The sequence below is a fragment of the Phocoena sinus genome, chromosome 2 (genome assembly GCF_008692025.1).
Source record: "Phocoena sinus isolate mPhoSin1 chromosome 2, mPhoSin1.pri, whole genome shotgun sequence".
Classification (NCBI taxonomy): Eukaryota; Metazoa; Chordata; class Mammalia; order Artiodactyla; family Phocoenidae; genus Phocoena; species Phocoena sinus.
The window spans coordinates 136868045-136887955 of NC_045764.1; the positions used below are offsets into that span (position 1 = coordinate 136868045).

General features: G+C 40.0%; 1 protein-coding gene across 1 annotated transcript; it reads right to left on the reverse strand.

Annotated features, from left to right (window-relative positions):
- Nucleotides 1–1014: 1014 nt before the first annotated feature.
- DHRS7 (dehydrogenase/reductase 7) lies at nucleotides 1015–17251 on the reverse strand. The gene is made up of 7 exons (XM_032621110.1): nucleotides 16890–17251; nucleotides 10628–10780; nucleotides 8766–8872; nucleotides 8060–8299; nucleotides 5342–5464; nucleotides 3906–4121; nucleotides 1015–1239 (listed from the first exon to the last, which is right to left on the reverse strand). The coding sequence occupies exons 1-7, from the start codon at nucleotides 17020–17022 to the stop codon at nucleotides 1192–1194; spliced, it is 1020 nt and encodes a 339-aa protein (XP_032477001.1). The 5' UTR covers nucleotides 17023–17251; the 3' UTR covers nucleotides 1015–1191.
- Between the last annotated feature and the right edge of the window lie 2660 nt (nucleotides 17252–19911).

Consider the following 19911-nt stretch of genomic DNA (forward strand, 5'->3'; position numbering starts at 1 on the left):
TTATTCATCAGTGGACACTTAGGTTGCTGCTGAGATTCTTAATCTTGTGTTTTATATCTTTAAATATACCAAACATCATTTTCAAGCCTGTGTTTAATAATTCCATTATCTGGGATCCCCTGTGGACAAAATGAGCACTATCTTCTGTGCACATAAATTTAAGTATATGTAAACAGAATTGTTACAGTCATCATTTACTTTCTTCACTCATCACCGCGCTTCTAGGATATATCCATCTTGCCATGTATGCATTTATTCCATTGCTTTTACTTGCTGTACCTCATGGTATCACTCCACCATTTACACCTTCCCCATTTCCCAAAGATAGCCACCCGGGTGGTCTCCAACTTCTCCACCAACTATTCCAGTTATTTTATGGGTGTTACCTTGTCTATAGGTAAACTGTGAACTGCTTATACATAAGAACCATGTTTTTCTTCCCCTGTTCTTCTCCCTTCTATTATGGCCTATGCATGTTTTCTACTATAAGGTGCTAAAGATTAAAGTAAAATTAATGATAATAAGAAGTTGCCAATGGAATCTTCCTGAGCTCAGTTTAACCCAGGCTTTACCCCTTACGAGCTCTGTGACCTTGGGAAAGTAACACCTACTTGCTTTGGGCATTTCTTTCTTCATCTATTAAGGTGGATAATACCACCTACCTTAGAGGGCTGTTATGAGAAATAAGTGAATTAACTAATTACAAAGCACCTCAGTATAGCAAATGACATATAATAGATTTTTAATAAATTATGGCTGCTATGAGTCCTACCTACAGCTTCAAATTCCAGTCATTTGTACCTGTCAACTCTTCCAAGAGAATGTAAGCACCTTGGAAGCATGCCATTTCAGACACTTCTTTATATCTGCCCATTCCCCAGCACTCTGCTTCATGTAATATTCCATGCATTTATGCTAAATGGATTACTGTAATTCTTTGGTTGGCATTCTGCTAACCTAGATTTTAAGCATACATGCTAGAGTATGTTAAAATGCTCTTTAATCCAGGAATGTAGTGTGTATTAATACCCTTATTGCAAGACTCCTGGCAATCTCATTTATTACACGTTGAAAGGAGAGTTGTATCTATTAAGAAGTAAAATCACAAATAAGTCTTCAGTGCATAAGAAAATTGCTGTTGTTAAGTTTTCCGTTTCTCTTTCCATTGGCTTGAAAAATGCAAGTACTCCTTCACTGATATTTTGTCTTCCAGATTTTAAAATAAGAGGAATCTGCATCCTATAACAGAATGACAGAAACATGAATCAGTCTTTTCTACCCCGGTTTTCGACAATTAATTCCTTCTGTTTTGAGGAGCTATATCATTATGATTCACTGTTGAGAATCCTTATAAAACCTGGGCAAATGCTTAAGTCAGAATAAAAATCATAGCCAAAATTCTAGATCGATCTACACAAAAATATCTCTAATGGGCTTAGCATAGTTATTTCCCTGTCATTTGTTAGCATTTGACTATGCCATTTCATAAATGCTGAAATTTCTATTATTACTCTTCTGGATCAGCATGTCATACCTACACTGACTTGCCTTAATAAATACAAAGAACAGTGTCTTTAGAATTAAAATAATTGACAGACAACTTCAAAATCTTTTGTGGACTTTGAGTACATTGCTTAAAGAGTAAAACAAAGCAACTCAGTCTCTAAGAGGTGACATTTCATTTGGGAAGATATCCATTTACCACTTTCAAGAATTTGCACTAAATAAGACATAAATTATAACACAAAATTCAATGCAATTCTTTATGCCTAAAATTAATAACAATTCATCAAAACAAAGTTCCAGACATAATGTTCCTAGCTTAAATGACAGAAACAAATTCAAGTATTATCAACAAGTACATTTAGTTTGGGATAATACTGGCATCTCTTAACTTAGATGCTTATAAACAAATTTCAGTAAGGAGATGGATATATACAATACAAAATAACAGTGGGGAGGAAAGAAGCAAGGAGGAGAGAATTAAGTAAAAAAAAAAAAAGAGGAACAACTTTTAAAAGTTTCTAGGGTTTTGTGTAAAGAATAAGGTATATCTCAGAAATGGTTTTGGGAAATGAAAGGATGCCCAGTTTATCATAAAGTGATAAAGCAGTAAGACCACGTAATAAGCAATATTTTAAAGATGTTGGTAGGAAGAGAGAGGTCATTATTTTTAGCAAATGTGAGATGTAATGAAGTGCCTAGATTTACTGAGTGATGTTTATATCTTACAGTTAGGTATTCTGTAAACAAAAAAAAATCCTTCTTATGGACATTCCTGAAAGAACAGCTGCTACACTGGGACTGAAACTCTAGTCCCTAGTTCTTCTTTGCCCTCTGAAACAATTATTTCTATAATGCATTCTCTCTCTGCCATATTATTTAACTCTTTGATCTTTACTATCTGTTTGCTGAATATCCTCCTGCCATCAAAACAAAAGCATTAACAGCTAATACTTAACAATCATAACACTCCACGCTATGTTTTAAGAGCTTTCCACATACTAACTCATTTACTCCCCATAACAATCCTATGACTAGGTGGTATCAGTAGTCTCCATTTTGTAGATGGGGAGACTGAGAGAGAAGTAACTTGCCTGGGGTCATGGGACGAGTATGGGGTAGAGCTGGAATTTCAACCTAGGTAGACCGGCACCAGGCTCCATGCTCTTAACCAGGATGCTGTGTCACCTCTTTAGTAAGGTGGCCTTTCCCTCTCAACTCTTATCCATCACTGGGCACAATGCCACTATATCTGCTGTCCTCTAAATTTCAAACTCAGATGTAATATTTGATGAAGCTCTACCTTCGGAACCATCCCACACTACCAAGTCCCAGTGTTGGGACTTAATGTTACCAAAACACTTACAAATGTTTTGGCCCAAAGCAAACTAGTTAGTAGAAAATGAATAGCCCCCTTCATGATTTTTCAAGCTCTAGACATGTTAGTGCATACTGAAAGTTTTATAACCTTTAAGTCTCTTTAAGTATTTTGTTTTCTTTTGTTTTTTGCTTTTTTCACTAATTCATTTTCACCGTCCTGCAAAAAGCTGGAACAAATGTCTAACAATTTGTGATTGCTTAAATAGTGGTAGGTTATATAATGATACAAATGGTATGATCCCATTTTATAATTCTCCTTATATACAATCCCTGCTAACATTTCTAAAAGAAGGTAGTAATCACTGAAAGAAATACTTTAACAGTAAAAACCATCCACAGAAATAATGCTTCTTTGCATAATCATATCTATATGATCTATAATTTTTAGCTTAACTCATTACATATCCTGTGCTGTTTATACATTAAACTCTTGACGGTCACAATTTTCTCAGAAATAGTTTATAACATGCCTTACTTTTCTGGAAGAATGAGTGCTGAAAGAATGAGCGATCAGCGTATTTTCCTAGACACATCTCAGATGTGCAAAGTGCTTCTGGAACAAAGTCAAAGGAACCAGCACTACATGTAAGAGTGCATCTCTTTTAATAGTGTGGAAGTGCTTTGACGGAGGTAGGCACAGGGCTGAGGTACACCAAGTCCTGGGGAGAAATGGGAGGGGAGGCCAGGTATCAACCCAAGGAGGTGACACTTGTAGTAAGATGGGTTGGAGTTTGTGGGGACACATGGTAGAGAAAAAGCATTTTGGCCCATACACTAGCCAAACAGTAAGTATAGAAGAAAAAATGGCAATCCTTGATTTGATTTTACCTCGTAGAAAACTTTCTCCAAGACCAGTAGTAATTTATAGTAAACCAACAGATATGCATGGGGTAATGGAAAACTTTCTATACCTTTTTTATTTATATCATGAGGTTGGTGGAAGGTTAGTTTTCAAGCACTAGAAGATGTCATACTTTCCTACAAGATGGATATGTATTCAGAAATGTATAAATCGGTCTTACCACACCATTCTTAAAGTTCTCAATCCTTTTCTTCCCTAATTTGTCGGTTATCCACCAAGCCCAGGTTGGCATATACTGCCACAAATATGCCATTAACAAAAAAGGCTGATCCGCGATCCAAACTTCCTTCAAATCATTGGCCATGCTGATTAACATCAGCTGCACACAACGACTGGCTGCCATCTTGTGGGACTGATCTGCATTGCTGCCTGTAGTCTAAGAAAATTTTGAAAAATTAGTGAGGGATGTGTATTTATCCAAGTTATCTCACAGAACTTTTAGGCTAGAAAGGACCCAGAAGACATCTAGTTGAGTGACTCCTTTAAAGTGGCCTCATGCCCCTTAGAAGTCCCCACAGGTACTAATGGGTGCCTATAAGCTATTTGTAATATTCCAAAAAGCCTAATGGAATTCATACACTTAACCAGATAAGATTGTGCAGGCTAACTACAAGATAAAAGTTCTCTGCTTTTAATTAGAATTGTACCGTCTTAAAGTACTTAATGATAATTCCATGTCACTTAGTAAAAAATTTTAAATTATTAATACATACATTTAGCAAGTGAAATTCTATAAAATATGGAGTCCATGAGGATGAAATGGAGGAAGAAGATAAAAGCGGTTTCTTGGTATTGAACAAATCTGGTACTGCTACTCTAGTTAACCCACTACCATTCTACAAATAAACTGAGGCCCAGAAAGGCAGTAACTTATCTGTGCTCACACAGATCATTTAGTAGCAGCCAGTTCTATATTCCAAGTCCCTTGATTCCTATAAGAGTGCTTATTCTATTTTACCATAGTGCCTCCACAGAAAATGTGAAAATGTAAACTGTATATGTAAACATTTACATAGAAACATATAGAGATTTATATCTCAGTAGAAACATTAGTGGAGAAGAAGGAAAATTTCATGTCCTTTAGAGGGATTTTTGTATTAGTGAGTGATATTGGATTCTTCATGAGACATTCACTATTCATTTGATAGATCACATGTGTAATCTATGAGCTGAGGGAAGCACAGGCCTGGGTGAGGCTAACCTAAAATTAGTAAAACTCAACAAGCTTTTTTCTAAGCTCCTTCACCATAATCCCTTTTTAAAATTCCAGTAAGATTTAATGTACCAAAATTCAGCCACACAGAACCTTTCAGTGTTGCTATAATTTGTGAATTGATTAAAACTGGGTTTTTAAAATACTGATAGCGCACCTAATAGTGGATTACTTATTAGCAGTATCTTAGTAATTTCTTTAGCTTTTATTAAAACTGGATGCCAAAGCCCTATCAGCTAACCTTAACCATTTTCCTAATGCTGAGTTAAGTTCTGTAAAGAGTTCATAAGCAATTCTAACATGAAAACCCTAAGGCATAGTGATATGATGCCAGTGTATAACTACTAAAGCATTCAAATTATTCCCCAACTAGAAATTTTTACCTTGGTGACTTCTTCAGTTAGGGCATTCTTCACAATATTTGATTGCACAGGTCCTGGGCAAATGTTAGAAACTATTATACCTGGGTATGTAGCAAGTTCAATTCGGAGGGTATTAAAAAACCCCTAAAAGGCAAAAAAAGCAAGTAAAATTAAATACAGACACATATCTCATGTTTACTAATAGCATGGAATTACTTTTCTTCAACTTTTTTTTTTTCTTTTTTCTTTGCGATACGCAGGCCTCTCACTGTTGTGGCCTCTCCCGTTGCGGAGCACAGGCTCCGGACGCGCAGGCTCAGCGGCCATGGCTCATGGGCCCAGCCGCTCCGCCGCATGTGGGATCTTCCCGGACCGGGGCACGAACCCATGTCCCCTGCATTGGCAGGCGGACTCTCAACCACTGCGCCACCAGGGAAGCCCCTCTTCAACTTTTTATGAAGGACAACAGCAGCAGAAAATATGTTCTGAAATGCCTGAGTAAAGGATAGGAAATGTAATTACGCAAGATGAGGCATTTTTAAGTGTAAGACTGAAGGCAATCTAGAAGAGGCATTCTCAGCTCTTTCCAGGTATGAATAGTTCATCCCCGCATTGGCAGTGGCAGCTCGTGCCACCAGTGATTTAGCACTGAATAAGTGAGAGATTACCCCTGGAGAGTCTGATACACCCTCCCACCCAGTCGTCGCCAGCTCCCCACTCCAAAAGGGTTGCATGTTCTCCATTGAGCATCACTGAGGCTGGGTTTCTTTTTCTCCCTCAAAGTGGCCTAAAGTGCAGATGTTGGGGCAAGGGGGAGCAAGCGGGGATTAGTACTAAACCGAAACTATCATAGAGGAGCAGTTCAACCTTTTCAATTACTATTTGAATAGATAATTAGTTTCAGCAAAGATTTATATTTTGGGGGTAGTAAGAGAGTACACGGCTAGTTAAAAATGTAATATGATTGCTTACTCAATGGCTTTTGTAAAAACAAGCTGGACCCTCTAGACTTAAAAGATACTGCCCAAAAAAAAAAAAAAAAAGATACTGCCCATTTCTAAACCAAATAGGGAGTAAACATCTACATCCCTTCATCTCCTCTCTAAATCAGGAAATATTCCAAGACTACAATGTGATAAACTGAATTAATTGAAAAGCCTAAGCAGCTAACCCAGGGTACATTCATTTATGATCCAATAACATCAGTTACCAGCCTTTAATGCTGATGCCTAACAAACACAGGGTCTTTGAGGGTTCACGCTGTCAGAGACTAATACAGTGCCTGACTGATGGACAGGAAAAAAGGTTTCATGAATGAACTCCTGCACCCTTAACCTTCTGCCACTGTAAGCAAAAGAGGGGAGAGGACACCATGAAAGCCAATCCACCAGACACGAAAACCTCTCCTTGTTTGAAATCACATCTAGTATAGTGTGTGAACCTCTGAATGACAAATAAGTTCACTCTCTAGCTTGCTGGGTATCGGGGAAGGAAATGTGCTCTTCAAAAAGAGCCTCCTGGTCTCAGTGTTCAGCTACTGGTATAACCGGAGTCTCAACCTGCCACATGGTATCAGATGATCAAATCCAAAAATAAAACAGTGAGTCTTGGAGGGCAGGCCAGACAACTCATATTGTGTTTGACTGAAAGCATCCTGTATGTCTTATGAGATACTAAGTGTGAAACAGATGGGGTGGCCAACTTCCCTCATCTGCCTGCCTGAGACTTGCCCAACTGCTCTGCAGGAAGTAAATGATACCCCATTACCAAATATGAGGAAATCATCACTCCCGTATTTCATTTCATCACTCTGCAACTGTCTGCTCTTCACAGCAGAAAGAGGATCCTAAGGAACCAAAGCTTCAAATTTTCATGAAACTGATGACCATTCAACTATTGCATCTCATTATTCCAACAGTGAAACATTCTACTTAAACTGACCTTCAACAGCATTAATTATAAATCATTTGTCTTTCTTAATCATTCTTCTCCTACTGGCTTTACGATTTAATTTGCTCCATGTTATACTTTAGTAACATTTCTTATCCACTCTTAAGCCAACATTAAAAATTCATTCGTTTCTAATATTCACATCTCATAAATTATGCAAGCCAAATTAAGCTTTCTCGGAGACTCTGCCTTAACTAGATTTTCTTCTTCCAATGAAATCAGAGTAAACAGAGTCAAGGCTAGTCCCAGTAGGGATATGAAATGCAGGGCTCATCATTCAGTGGGCAGTTCCTACATCTGACATGCATGTACATTTAGAAATTCAGGTAAAATAAACACCAACAACAATGGGGAAGGAAAAAGAAGTCACAGAAATGAGGACAAGTACATCCTGAAATGTGTGTAGAAGAAACAAGGAGCAGACCCCAAATTTGCCATGAAGATGTGTTAGAAATGAGGATAAGGTAAAGGGTGACATGTCAACTAGACTATACAGTTTTCAAGGGCAGGGATCATATCATATCTTATCATCTTTATACTCCCAGGACCTGTTACAGTGCACGACACAGTGTAGGTGCTCAAGACATGTTTGCTAAATTAGGAAGAGGCATGTAAGGCTCAAGTCTTTTTTAGCATCTTCTGGGTAAGTCTTCTACCCGAGATCTCCTTGGGTCTCTCTGTGTCTCCATACATCACTACCCAGTTCCGTTGATCTCTTGCAGTGAAGGCCATATGCCCCATATACACATTCAGGTCAGTTCTATCCGAGTTCAGTTTTGGCAGCCTTACCTGAAGAGCATGTTTGCTGGCACAATATCCAGCAGAAAGGGGTGCAGATATAATACCCAGGAGGCTAGTCACAGTAACAATTTTTCCTTGCTTCCTCTCAATCATGTGAGGCAGAACACACTTTGTCAAGGACACCGTCCCTAAGTAGTTAACCTCTATTAGCTCCTTGTAGACGTCCAGGCTGGTGTCCACACACAAAGAACGCTGGGATACTCCACCATTGTTGACCAGAATGTCAATCTAATTAAAGAAAATCAGAAAAGAGGCACTTTAGAGATGACCTGTAAATGTATTGTTGGAATTCCCAGGGATGGCTGGTTATATTGTTAACTTGATGAATCAATGGAACAGGATGGTATATTTCCAGAAGTCAGCAATCAAAAAGATAAAATGAAAATCAGAATTCACCTATGGAACTAAATTCTCAACTTAAATGACTTTTTATGGAAAATAATGTGTCACAAAAATAATAGGCACAGTGGATTTTTAGCTTCTTTTCTACATGGAGGAGTTAGTATTTGTTAAGGGAGGAAAAGTTCTAATTACATAAAGCCACAGACTCAGAGATTAAGAGGCCCAACTCATGGGCCTTCATCACACTGCATGAACCCATTTGCCTAAAGCCCTTTGAATGACAGCACCATAGATGGGAATCTCTTTTGTAGCTACTTCAAAGCAAGATTCATGCACTCAAAATGCTACTTACTTTGCCAAACTCCTGGAGAACCGCTTTGGTAGCCATTTCATGGGAACTTCTGTTAGTCAGGTCAAGGGGCAAAATGAGTATATCTTTTCCTTTCAAATTGCCGTTCTCTAAATAAAGACACTTAAAAATTAATGTGGAAGTCATGTGCTATTTACATTAACATTTAACACCCACCCTACAACCACATTTGGCAATGAACTCGTTTCTGGGTGGCCCTGTGGATGAGGTTCTTTTCAGTGACCAAGAAGAGGACTGGTGGTGATATGGCAACATATTATCGGACAAAAAGCTGGGTACACAGGAAGTAGAATTCCTCTCTTCAGCTTGAATATATACAGCCTAATATTGAAACAGACTCTGGAAGAAATCAAGATTATATTACAAACTAAAAGAAGCAAAAAATTTTAGAGCAATTTCTTTATAAGTACAGAGGTACATCTGTACAACTGTTATATGATAGGTTCACTACTTGATTTTTAAACACATTTTTTAAAATTTTATGCTGAAAATCAATAAGTTGAGTCCTCCAGTCCCATGACACATAGAAGCTTCCTTCCAGAGGCTAAGGTTTCTAGGAGGCAAACAAGGAAAAGGATACAATCCTGAAATTCGCAACCAAGAAACAAGTTGTGCTGTAATGGCCCTTTCTATTTCCGTTAATCAAAAGAGCAAATGAAACTAATTTCCTTGAATAACCTTGAAATACAACAAGGTTGTGTTTCAATAAGAAAAACAAGTAAGTAGAGAAAACAAGAGGTGTAAAGGCTTAATGGGCAAAGGAGTAAATTGTGAAACAGTAACTGTTTTTTAAAGGAAATAGTTTGTACTAATGATCTGACAAAAGGAAACAGCCTTACTCCAGCTAAGAAATGCTGTTATGGTTCATTTCTGCCAGTGCAAGTCTCAACAGAGGAGGAGCAACTGCCATTAAGAAATGGCCCAGTTCAAAAACACAAGAAGCCTTTGAAAGCAATATCGTGAAAGAGGGCTTGTGGCCTTGGCAACTAACTCTGTTTCTGGGTGGTTAGTTCCATCAGCAAAGTGAAAGAAAGATTTTTAAAGAATGACAGGTAAATGACCCAAAAAATGGTCTACTGGAAAATTCAAAATTATTTCAGTGTAGATACTAAATGTCCCATGAGAAATAATAACTATTACTTGAGGCTGCTTTCACTGTGAACATAACTACACCAAAACCCAAACCGACAAAAACATTGTTGTCCTATATATATGAAAAATATTACCTCAAGCTGCATTTTTCAAACTTAATTCTATTCCGAGACTTCCCTAGTAGTCCAGTGATTAAGACTCCGTGCTTCCACTGCAAAGTGGCATGGGTACGATCCCTGGTCCGGGAACTAAGATCCCACATGTGTGGCATGCCCCCCCGCAAAAAAATTTAACTCTATTCCTGTTTATTCCTGATAACAAAAGTCTTATACCATTTCCTGTGATTTTAATATCTGATGTTTTACCAAAATGTCAATTAAATTTCTCTGGTTACATACATGTATATCATACATAAGAACCAAACTGTTCTTTCTTTAAGACAAAAATGTAAGACATTTATTTGGTCAGTAAAAATCCACTAGCATTTGAGAGAATTGATGGTCACTCCCTAATGCTAAGAACCAGTGTCAAAAACAAAAGTAGAAATGTGGCAGAAAAAGAGAAGAAAAAGGCCAGGCCAGCTAACTAAGAGATGACAAAAGGAAGAGGACTTGGATCAAAGCACGTAGAGCATTTAGAAACAGAGTCCACTGCCCAGGAGAATCCCCCTCTTCTCTCTAAAATTCCCAAATTTTGACTTTGGGTTCTGATTTACTTCTAGGAAGCACTGCTGCTCTTTTAGATTTACTTACCAAGGCATCTTCTTTTCACCCTTTCCAGCTCATGCACTCTTCTGGATGACAGCACAAGAGAAACCCCTAGTTTGGACAGCTGGTAAGCCAGCTCTTCACCAATCCCACTTGATGCTCCAGTCACCCACACCACCATATCAGTCAGCTCCCATTCTATTGAAAAAGGAGTGGGGATTGAGGGGAGAAAATAAGCTATGGGTTACATCCATAAATCAAAGATTAACCAAAGGAAAAAAGTAGTTTTAAACAATATCACTGAATATGAAGACATAATGTGTGGCGCTTAAAAATTTAAATATCCTATGTTTACAGCCTTGATTGTGGTGATGGTCTCACAGGTGTATACTTATCCCCAAACTCATCCAGTTGTATACATTAAATATGGACAGTTTCTTATAATCATACCTCAATAAAGTGGTTTAACTTTTTTTAATTAAATATCCTAAGAAAACACTTCCTACTTAGTGCTACAAATCATATTAGTAGCAGTTATCAACATGTTATTTTGTGTATTCTAGACTCTTGGTGAGTTTTCCAGACTTTACTTCAAGGTATAACTCCATGGTCTGACTCTAAGACTCTATTTATCTGTATATTTGATCAAGAAAAGTAAGGGTAAGTAAATAGAAAGTATCTGGATTCACATTCTCACTTTCCTTATTCATAAATGAGGGATTCAGATAAGATAATCACTGAAAGTCCCATCCAGTTTTCAATTCTATTATTCTAATTTCTTGCAAATCTGAATATACCAAGTTCTACTCTAGGGTATGGTAAAATCACCCTGGATTTTTAAAGTCATGTTTTCCCCATTTGTCAATCATATCTGATGCCTATCAACTAAAGGTTTTTAGTGCCCCCCAAATGCCTGAGCTTTCATCTTAGAAGAATCTAGTAGTTCACCCAAGAAGAAATACATATGAGCAATGAAATGTACTCTGCTTGCCCAAGTATCATCTTGTTAAAGATTGTAAAAATGTAAAATAAAGCAATGATGAGCGGTTTATTCTCCAGTGAAAAACTTATTTGCACTGAAGCACACGATAGCCACCGTCCATCTGAATCCGTAGAGTCACTGTAGTGCAGTGTTCCTGTGTGCCTTGTTTATTAAAATGTGTTATTTATCAAAAATAGCAAACAAGGTTTTATTTAAGATACACATTGCTGATTTTAGATGAGAAAAGTTAAAATCAGGAAACTAGTTTACTGTTTTAGTCAAACAATTCTAAAACCTAACTGGCGGGTAATCAGTACAAGCTCTGGAGACTATCCGCTCAAGTTCCAGCTGTGTCACACACAGCAATGAAATGCTCCCATGTGAGAACTCGGTGCCTTAATTTTCCAAACCTGGAAAACTGAACAGTCCTTCATAGGACTGTTGAGAGAAATGAGTCAAAACATGTAAAGCACTCAGAGCAGTGTGTGACACATACTCAGTGCTTAATAAAATGTCAACTGTAATTGTTGCTAAAATTGATTAACAAATGGACTTTTTGGCAGCAAAACACATTGTATGTTGTTATTTCTCCAGCCAGGGGCAATGGGGTTACTAACTTTAATGGCTTAACATTTTTTCATTGCTTCCTATGTGCTTAAACATATTACCATATGAAAACCCTCACAAGGACCTTATGAAACAAGAATTATCTCAGTTTTATAGAAAAGGAAACTGAGGTTTACAGAGATTAATTTACAGCACTAGACTGTAAATTTCCTTAAGACTAGAACCATGACTCCCTTATTCATTGCTGTGTCCTCAGTGCATTGCACAGAGACTCGCATAGAGAAAGCACTCCATAAATCACTGTTGAATAAACACCCAAGAACCCTGGCAGAACTAGGATAGGAGTCCAGGTATATCTAGCTCCAAAGCCCACACTCTGATCACTAGCCTACACTGAACACGTTTTAATAAGATCAATATCTTAGAACCCAACTATCTTAGCCATTCAAGAAAATGTCCTCAGGAAAGAGGTGTCATGTAAATATCTGAAGTAAGGACAGAAACATCCCAAATACTGTGTCTTGGCTACAATGCTTTCCTATCATCTGATGTACTTTTTTTTCTTTTGGCTGCAGCTTGAAGGATCTCAGTTCCCTAACCTGGGCCATGGCAGTGAAAGCTCCAAGTCCTAACCACTAGACCACCAGGGAACTCCCACATCTGATGTACTTTTGTGGAAAGGCTCAACTGAGCAACCTTCCTGAAGGACTTTATCAGGAATAGCAGAATGTATATTCAGATAGTCATTCATTGACGACTCATTGTTCCAAAGTTCTTTAATACACAAGACTCCAAGGTGAATATAATTTGTTTGTAACTATTTACTAACTAGCACAGAACTAACAAAGATTTCTTCATTTGTATACCAATATGCAAACATTATTTAAAGGCAACAATGAAAACCCGCAGGCTCACATTTACCTTAGTACACCTGCAGTTCTGGCACCCTTCTTCCCACTCTGGAGAAGAAAACTTTTTTATTCAGCACCAACTTTTGTTTAACAATTCAACAGAATCTGGCATACATAACTGGCCTCCCCTAAAGAGCTTCTGAAAGCAGATTCTTGGAGTTGGAAGGACACTTAGAGTTCAACCCTCAACCCAGTTTCAGAATTCTCCCCTCAGGCTGTTGACTAGGAGCTACTTAATTTCCTCACAGGAAGAGTAAGCTAGTTATCTCTGAGGCACCGGTTCCTTTTTAAGGCCAGTCTAATCATTTAAGGGGTTCAGGGATTCTTTCTTATACTGATAACTTTTTAACTTCTATGGACCAGCAGCCATTGGCAGCAGTTCTGCCTTGTGGTGTCAGGAAGAATAAATCAAGCCTGTTTTGCACATGACAGTGTCTCATTTATTTGAAGACAGCTGTTATGTCCTCCCTACGTCCTTTCATCTCTTGCTTCTCTAAGGCTAAACACCTCCAATTTCTGCTACCTTCCCTCAGATGACATGGCATCCGACTTCCTCACTCTTCTGCTCATACCCTCTGCACAAGCTCCAGCTGGTCAATGTTCCTACTGAAAGGAGCTGGCCAGAGCAGGACACAGGATTCCCATGGGGTCTGGACAGTTCAGAGCAAGGTGACATGACTAAATCGCTTCCCTTGTCCCTCAGAAGGGAGGCTCCGTGAGGGCCCAGGCAGTGGCTGGCTCAGTCACTGCTGTGTCCCCAGTGCCCAGCACAGAGGCCAACACAAGCAGGTATTCAGAAGACACCTGCTGTTGTTTGCAGTTTGTTCCATCAGACACTAAACATCTCCCAGGATTGCCTAATCTTTTCTGGCACTTCACAGTTGACTCACATTGAGGTTACGGCCAACTAAAATCTGAGTCTTCCTCACATGTGCTGCTGTTGAGACTTTTCCTACTCTGGACTGGTGCCATGGATTTTTCTGCATCTACATGCAATAACTAAAATTAGTCACTCTTAAATTTCACCATGTGAGATACATGCTTGGAAATGCAGAGACTATCTCCAGAAGGATACATAAAAGGCAGGAAATGGTGGTTGCCTCCAAAGAGGCATACTGGGTGGCTGGGAGACAAGGGTGGAAGAGAGCTTTACTTGTCACCATACATCCCTTTGTATTTTTTAAATTTGCCTTATGTGAGTATATTGTCTATTTTTTAAAGTGACAAAAAGTAATAAACCTATAGAGAAGAAAAAGAGGATAATTTTTTTTTAACCTTCAAAGAGTCTACCCATCTTTGCAGGCTGAGCTGTTTTGGGAACTTGAGTCTATCTTCATGTTCCTTTAACTTTTTTTCATTATCACCTCACCCCCACCCCCAGCCCCTAAATGTCTTTTTAGTCATTTTTTCCTAATAACTCCTCCAAGACATTTTAATTTCACAGATATACTGTACATCTGCTTATGTATTTACATATATTTATCTTGCTTTATACATAAAAGGAGTTCTATAAAGTTTACTCTTCAGTCAATGCAGGTTTAAGAATGGTGAAATTTAAAAATTAAAAGTTAAGTTAAAATTTAAAAGCTATTAACATTTAACTTTACAACTGTAAACTTACAAAAGTTATTTTGCTAAATAACTTGTAATGTATTTACTTAAATTGTAATGTATTATATTACATATGTAAATTGGCAAATTATACAGCTACATAATAATAGAAAAGTAATTAAATGTATTAAAAAACCCTTCAAAACTGATACTTTTCCAGCAAAAGACACTGAAAAAACTAAATGAATTTCTTAAAAATTACCTTTAGCCACCTTAACTTTTACTTGATATGTTAAAATAACTTTTCATTTAACTAGCTGCTAGATATTGTCAACATTTTTCCTTTTCAGCACTTGACATTATCAGTTGAATAACTTTTATAGAATAATAAAATATAAGATATTTTTATGGAATTCTCAAAGTCCAATTTAACACAAAAGCACTGAGGATCAAACACAAACATCCACAAAGCAGCCAATAGGCACATGCATTCCATCTGTTGAGATGGAGCAAATGACTAAGAGAAAGTCTACCAATCACAGCCATCTATTTACCATAGTTCTGTAGCCCTGATCTTTCACATGTGTTATGTATTTTCCATGAACTCAATGTCAGCCCTACACATGCTATACCCCCCAAAAACCCAAGAAGAAAAATGAAATACTAAGGAATAATATTTTGTTGGGTAGAGATGAGCTTTGAAGGGGCATAAAACATTGTACCATCTAAGAATTTTTTCTGTCCCCAAGAACCAATTCTCACCCCTGTGTAAGTGATATGGCTCCTCTTCCCTCCCTGGCTCCAGTTTTTGGGTTTTTATTTTTTAACAGTTTTAATGGAGTATAATTGCTTTACACTGTTGTGTTAGTTTCTGCAGTACAACAAAGTGAATCAGCCATATGTATACATATATCCCCATATCCTCTCCCTCTTGAGCCTCCCTCCCACCCTCCTTATCCCACCCCTCTAGGTCATCACAAAGCATTGAACTGATCTCCCTGTGCTATGCAGCAGCTTCCCACCAGCTACCTATTTTACATCTGGTAAGGTATATATGTCAGTGCTACTCACTTCGTCCCAGCTTCCCAACCCTGCCTCGCCCCCCCACCGCCACGCCGTGTCCTACAGTCCGTTCTCTATATCTGCATCTCTATTCCTGCCCTGCCACTAGGTTCATCATTACCTTTTATTTAGATTCCATATATGTGCGTTAGCATACGGTATTTGTTTTTCTCTTTCTGACTTACTTCACCCTGTATGACAGACTCTAGGTCCATCCACCTCATTACAAATAACTCAGTTTCGTTCCTTTTTATGACTGAGTAACATTCCATTGCATATATGTGCCACATCTTCTTTATCTATTCATCTGACAATGGACATTTAGGTTGCTTCCATGTCCTCCTGGCTATTGTAAATAGTACTGCAACGAACATTGGGGTACATGTCTCTTTTTGAATTATGGTTTTCTCAGGGTATATGCCTGGCTCCATTTTTAAAGCATACTAGTTATCACTTCCAAGCAAACCTCCTCACATAATTTGGATAGTTTCATACAGGAAACTAGGTCCAGGGAAATCCCACTTCCCTCCTGGCCCTTACAGATCCAAAGCCTAGCTCTGGGCAGTCTATTAAATTTCTCTGAGCATTAGTTTCCCTATCTGGAAAATAAGCTTAAGAGTCACTGAAAAGGTGACCTGTCATGTGTGAAAAGGGCCTAGCCCAGTGCTTAGCACATAGAATGCGTTTAGTAAACGACCATCAAATATTAAGCAGGGCAAAGATAAAAGTGAGACAGGCAGAACGCCTTTTAGTATGCCAGTAATGATCTTCCTCCAGGCAAAACGCCAATCCAGTTCTTTCTATGGTTATACTTTTATCCCAATGAGTAAGCAGGTATGTGGGTGATTCTGGATTACCTTAAATTTAATTTCGCTACTCTGAGTAGAGTGAGAAATGGCAGATAAACAACCGCACAAAGTAGCCTCAAAAGGAGTCACCTTTACGAACGCACTTTCTCAAAGTATTGTCCTCCCACGCTGCATCTGAATCCCTGGGAGCGGGGTTGAGAATTCTGAGATCTGTGGGCGCCCCACAATGCTCTCTTACTATGGCAACCAGGGAAGTCCATATGGACCAGGACAGAAGACAAAAGGCCCCGGCCCCTTCCTCCCCGAACCGCAGCCTCGCTTCCCGGAAGCTCCACGCCACCCTTCGCGAGGGACGCAAAGGCAGCGGAAATCGGACCGCACGAAGCCCGGCCTCCCACTCCGGAAAGGCGGCTGCGGATCCTCACCTGGGCGTCGCCCCTGCCACTCGGCCCAGAGCAGGGTCAGGTCGCCGTCGGCCCGCAGGAAGCGTAGCAGCTGCACCACGAGAGCGAGCAGCGCGCACAGCGCCAGCAGCCAGAGCAGCAGGTCCCAGCTCATCGCGGCCACGCGCGCCCTGCTACGTAGGACGAAGGCCGACAGACCAACAGAGCCACCGCCCTCGTCTTAAGCCGCGCGGCAGCGGTCGTGCCTCAGCGCCGCCGCCTCCGCCGCCGCCGCGCCCGCCCCCGGCCCGGGCCCGCCCAGAGAGCCGGCAGAAGGGAGGAGTGGCCAGGTGCGCCCAGACCGGCTCCCCGCCGGCCGGGAGCCGCCCCTCGGCTGCGCGCGTTGGGCGTGGGCAATGCCGGCCCAGCGCCCAGCCCGGCGATCGCTGCCCAGGTTTTGCTCCTAATAAGGGGTTGCAGTAAGAACAGACGGCGTGGATGACTTAAGCACTTGGCGATACTCCTGTTGGTACGGTAGTTACAGCATTTATAATCTCAAGAACGGTTCTTTTACAGTTGTTTTGCGGGCAAATAGTTTTCGAAGCTCAGGAAGAGCACAAATATTCCAACCTATGAATTCGACCTCCTCCTCCCCCTTCTTATCTTTCTTTCTTTAACTAGATGAACCCAACAAACCGTCAATTTGTTTCCACCCCACGCCGCCACCACCCCCTCGCCGAATTAACCCAGTGGCTGAGTAAGACTGGCCCCGTGTCCACCTAAATTTGGAAGGCACCTTGAAAAGTGACCCTGGCCCCATTGCTGAATGAGAAAGTGCAGGTTGGGCAACTTGAGTCTAGTGCTAGGAGCACGGACTGGGGACTTGAGCCAACTCAGTTGGAGTCCGGGTAGCTGAGCCCTCAGTGACCCTGAGTAAATTTTTTCCTTATCTGTACCCACAAAGAATATGTAATTTTTAAAAACAAATTTATTTATTTATCTTTGGCTGCGTTGGGCCTTCTTTGCTGCGCGCGGGCTTTTCTCTGGTTGTGGTGAGCGGGGGCTACTCTTCGTTGTGGTGCGCCGGCTTCTCATTCTGGTGGTTTCTCTTATTGAGGAGCACAGGCTCTAGGCGCACGGGCTTCAGTAATTGTGGCACGTGGGCTCAGTAGTTGTGGCTTGCAGGCTCTAGAGTCCAGGCTCAGTAGTTGTGGCACACGGGCTTAGTTGCTCCGCGCATGTGGGATCCTCCCGGACCAGGGCTCGAACCCATGTCCCCTGCATTGACAGGCAGATTCTTAACCACTGTGCCACCAGGGAAGCCCAAGAATATGTAATTTAAATGAGAAAAATGCCTGTGAGAGGAGCACAGTGGCTCATATGCAGTAATTATATTCATTCTTTTGTAGTTATTAGAATTAATTATTATTATTATTTATTGTTTCTATTATAATTATCATTTCTTAGACTCCAACCTGAAAGGTGAGGGCTTTATTTATAAACTCTATATTCTACGCCTATAGAGTTCTCTTACACCTGAAAGCCATAAGAATGTTTACACTGTGTTGAATCAGAAATTGTTGTGATATTGTTCTGGGTTCCTGGAGGAAGATGTGCCCTACCTAGCTAAACCTTGACCCTGACTGATAGTTTATCCTGATCACAACTTGGAATAATATTGCTCAAGAGTTACCCTTATTGCCTTGTCACCTTTACAATATGGGTTTTGTTTTCCTTATGACAAATGACTTTTCAAATAAGGTGCTTAAAAATAGTTACCAGCTGGAGCTGGAACCTATCAGGTTCAGCTGCTCTTGCTCAGTGTTCCAAGAGACAAGGGTTGTTGAAAATAGAAAGATGCTTTATTCAGGAAGCTGGCAACCTAGGGAGATGGTGGACTAGCAACCCTCAAACCATTTCCCACTTGTCAGTTAGAGGGAAAGGGTTTTACAGGGAAAAACGGAGAAGTTTCAGGAGTGTGCAGAACAGCACAGTCAGCTCCGACAAACATCTTGAAACTGGTCATGTGGTGGTCTGGTCGGTATCATCTTGTTTGTTTTAAGTGCAGTTAATCTTCAATTCCAGGTCGATTTGTCTCCATTTCCTTGAGGCCAGTTCTTGCAAATTGTGTAAGATGGAGCAGCTTATGTCATGGCTATAGTCTAGTCATCATGCAGTTAGCTTTTTCCATATGGTAGTGGTTTTAGTATTTTGCAAAACAATTCAGGAATGTGCATCAGACACTGTTATCTATGTTCTTCAGGGAGGAACTGAAGATTCTGTGACTCTGTTGTCCTAATCATGAACTGCTTGAGCCTGCTCTTTTGCGACTCAGGGGAGGCCTCAGAGACTACAGCCTTTCTACAAACAAGAAACGGGACATGGAAGCGCTTTTGTACCTGGGAGGGCCCCGCAGGGTCATGCTCGGTTTCAGTACTACTACAGTGAACAAATTCTTTTTAAGAGTTTCCTCTGAGCCTTTTTCTCCTTCTGTAAAATGAAATGGTTGAGTTAGACTTAATGTCCCAAGCCAGACCATACCCATGGATGGGTACACTCTATTCTTCATCACAAACTCCAGCTGGGGTGGTGGGGGAGGGGGTGTGTGTGTGAAAGGGGACAGGTTTGCAGATGGCAGTTATGGGAGTGGGAGCTGGGAAGCAGGCCGAGGGCTGGGAAAAACTGGCCCAAAGAATATGATTTTTGGTCTGCCCATCCCTGGTGAGTAAGAGGTCTATGTGAGCTCTGAACATCTAAGACTCAAAAATATGTCTTTGTCTTTTTTTTTTAATGGAAAAGCATTTTCTTTTAAAGATAGCAGTGTGTACATGTCAGTCCCAAACTCCCAATCTATCCCTGTGTTTTTGTCTTTTAATCAGATGATTTGGTGCAGCATGAATGTCTCATTCATTCCAGGGTATGTACTTGTTGTAAACTTATGGACATTTATTAATTAACAAGCTATAATGCTTAATTTTATGTGTTGACTTGGCTAGGCCATGGTGCCCAGTTTTTGGTCACACACTAGTCTAGATGTTGCTGTGAAGGTAATTTTTTTAGATAT